The sequence below is a fragment of the Palaemon carinicauda genome, chromosome 6 (assembly GCF_036898095.1).
Source record: "Palaemon carinicauda isolate YSFRI2023 chromosome 6, ASM3689809v2, whole genome shotgun sequence".
Taxonomy (NCBI): Eukaryota; Metazoa; Arthropoda; class Malacostraca; order Decapoda; family Palaemonidae; genus Palaemon; species Palaemon carinicauda.
In genome coordinates, this window is record NC_090730.1 from 113,749,189 (window position 1) to 113,752,624 (window position 3,436).

The following is a 3,436-nucleotide window of genomic DNA, read 5'->3' on the forward strand; positions in this document are numbered from 1 at the left end:
AAATGGCGGAACTCGATACGAGATTAATTGTTATTATTATTTTTTTTTCTTTTTTTTTAAAGATTTCCTTCGGGGAGGAAAACGCAAGTCTTCTACTGAAGCAGATAGAAATCTTCGGTGAAGACTTGTAGAAGAATCTTCTCCGACCTAACGATGTCTTCAGAGGGCTTCACACCATCCTGTTTTCATCCGAGTCTTCATTCACACCTCGTAAGAATTTCAACTTTTTCTTATAAATATAATTCTATCTATCTATCTATTTATCTATCTATCTCTATATTCTATCTAGCTATCTATCTATCAATCTTTCTATATATTTCCTTCGGGGAAAAGAAATTACTAAAAGAATATTCAATGGCGGCATATGATTCGTGTTTTGGAAAAAAAAATGAGAATATAGACAAACTTATGTTTCCAAGAGCAGAAAGGTAGTTTCGGTGAAGACCGAGTGAAGATTTTTCCCAAAGCGAACGAAGACGTCTTCAGTCTGGCTCTCATTCGAATTATAATCGGAATCAGTTTCAGGAGACGATCTCGAAGCCAACGAAGACTTCTCCAGTTTTCAAAAGTTCTTCAATCTCGGAGTCGATATTTCTGCGAGGACCTACTTCGATTTCTTCAAATTATACCTGATCAAAGTCAAGTGATCTGCATTCTGAGTTTTACAACAAAGATGTTTACAAACAACGCATTGAAAGCGATCAGCGAGTACGGGAAGAAATATCTTCTTGGAGGTCCATCTTCCGAACACGGGTTTCAGGACCAGCAACCCCGGTTGATGGAACTGGAAGGCCTACGCCTCATTTTGGGAGGTGGTCTTCTGATGAGGAAATTCTGGGCCAAGGAGGATAAGAGTGAGGCACTCGAGCCTGTCTTGGACCAGGAGGAACTCGACTCAGTTTCTGAGGAGATGGAAGCTGTAATCAGTGGGAAGGATCCTTTGCTTTCCGACGAGGAGGAACAGCTGCTGCTGTCAGGAGGCACAGGGAGTGCTGTCTCTAATAGAGATGTACAAGTTCAACTAGACACTGAACATCCTATCTCTAACAGAGACGTACAAGTTAAAGTAGACACTGAACATCTTACCTCTAACAGAGATGTACAAGTTCAAGTAGACACTGAACATCTTACGTCTAACAGAGATGTACAAGTTCAAGTAGACACTGAACATCTTACGTCTAACAGAGATGTACAAGTTCAAGTAGAAACTGGACCAGTCTCTAACACAGATGTAACTGTTCAGACGGACGGACACACCGAGATTGAAGATCTCAGGCGAAAGAATGAAAACTTGGCTGAGGAACTTGCCATTAAACAGGCTGTGATTGAAGCCCATGAAAATCAAATTGATGATTACTATCAATCAATTCTAGAGTTGAAAGCCGAGCTAAAAATGGCACAGGAGAAAAATTTTGTCCAAAATCAGAAGGAATCAGCACTTGTGAAAGAGAAAGAAGCTCTGAAACAAGAGCTTGAAGATAAAGTGACTTTGGATGAAGAAAACACAATGAAAATAGTTCAGTTGACTGAGGAACTGGAAAAGACCAAGAAGGAAATCGAGGCTCATGACGAGCTGAAGATCTCAAAACATCCAATGAGGAACGAAGCTTCCTTTATGAAGAATTGGCTCTAGAAAAAATCAAACTAGAAAAAGAGCTGATGCAGGCTCGTGCTAATGATCACAAAAAAAGCCAAGGACACCAAAGTCTAATAGAAGAGCTGCAGGGGGAGATTTCTAAAGCTCTAGTATAAAATAATGAGCTAAAGGAGGCAGTGATCACAATTACAAAGAAGAACGAAGGTCTTCGAGAACAACTGGAGAACAAAAATAAACGAGAAAAAAATTTGAACGGTAAGATTGTTCGAATGACCAACTTAGAAGATCAAATGAAGAAAGAATTGTCCGCAGCGAAGGATGTCATCTCTTCACTGAAGAAGGAACTTCAGAAGAGAGATTTGGAACACGTTATAAAAGAAGAAGGAATGGGTGACGTTGAAACGTGTGAAAATGCAGCAGATGATGACAATAAAGTAGTCGTTGTGAAGGAACAAAAACAAGAAGAAGACGGACCCCCAAGAAAACTTTTGATAAAGAAACCAAAGAAGAAACTAAACCGGGACAAGGTCTCTTACTCATGGGCCCCCCTTGGATCCATAGTCCAGGTTTTGGAAACTTGTGAAAATAAGGTTCATAACGAACGAACTCAGTAGGAAAATATCCAAAATAATTAAGAGGTCAGAAACAAAACAAATAAAAAATCAAAATAGGAAAAAATAAATAAATAAAATAAATAAATAAATAAAAAAATAAAAAAGAATTTGTGATAAGAATATTTTTTATTTTTTTAAGGGAATATTTTATTTTTATTTTGTGAAAGGAATATATTTTTATGTTATTTTGTGAAGGAAAAAACTTTTTATTTTATAGCGACGTCGCTTATTATATAAAAGGAATATACCGGTATTATTAATTTTGTGGAAGGAATATTATTCTTTTATTTTTTTTTTTTTTTTTTAGGTTTAAGGATGCCAGGCTTAACTGCCGAGGCTAATGATGCTTGTCTTAACTGCCTGGCATATTTTTTTTTTTTTTTAGGTTTAACGATGCCAGGCTTAACTGCCAAGGCTAATGATGCTTGTCTTAACTGCCTGGTATTTTTTTTTTTTTTTAGGTTTAACGATGCCAGGCTTAACTGCCTAGCCTAAAGATGCTTGTCTTAACTGCCTGGCATATATTTTTTCTAGGTTTAAGGATGCCAGGCTTAACTGCCAAGGCTAATGATGCTTGTCTTAACTGCCTGGCATATTTTTTTTTTAGGTTTAAGGATGCCAGGCTTAACTGCCAAAGCTAAAGATGCTTGTCTCAACTGCCTGGCATATTTTTTTTTTTTTTAGGTTTAAGGATACCAGGCTTAACTGCCTAGGCTAATGATGCTTGTCTTAACTGCCTGGCATATTTCTTTTTTTTTTTATTTTTATTTTTTTTAGGTTTAAGGATGGTAGGCTTAACTGGCTAGCCTGATGATGCTTGGCTTAACTGCCTGGCCTAATAATGCTTGGCATAACTGCCTATCTTAATATTGCTTGGCTTAAATGCAAGTCCTAATGATGCTTGGCTTAACTGCCTGGCCTAATAATGCTTGGCATAACTGCCTATCTTAATGTTGCTTGGCTCAAATGCAAGGCCTAATGATGCTTGGCTTAACTGCTTGGCCTAATGATGCTTGGCTTAACTGCCTGGCCTAATGAGGCTTGGCTTAACTGCCTGACCTAATAATGCTTGGCTTAACTGCCTGGCATGATGATGCTTAGCTTAACTGCAAGGCCTATTGATGCTTGGCTTAACTGCCAGGCCTAATAATGTTTGGCTTAACTGCCTGACAAAATGATGCTTGGCTCAACTGCCTGGCCTAGTGATTTTTGGTTTAACTGCCTG

General features: G+C 38.1%; 1 protein-coding gene across 1 annotated transcript; it reads left to right on the forward strand.

The window, feature by feature from the left end:
* The first annotated feature begins 673 nt into the window (after positions 1 to 673).
* On the forward strand, positions 674 to 1,633 carry LOC137643208 (tropomyosin A-like). The gene has a single exon (XM_068376056.1). The coding sequence runs from the start codon at positions 674 to 676 to the stop codon at positions 1,631 to 1,633; it is 960 nt and encodes a 319-aa protein (XP_068232157.1).
* The last annotated feature ends 1,803 nt before the right edge of the window (positions 1,634 to 3,436 follow it).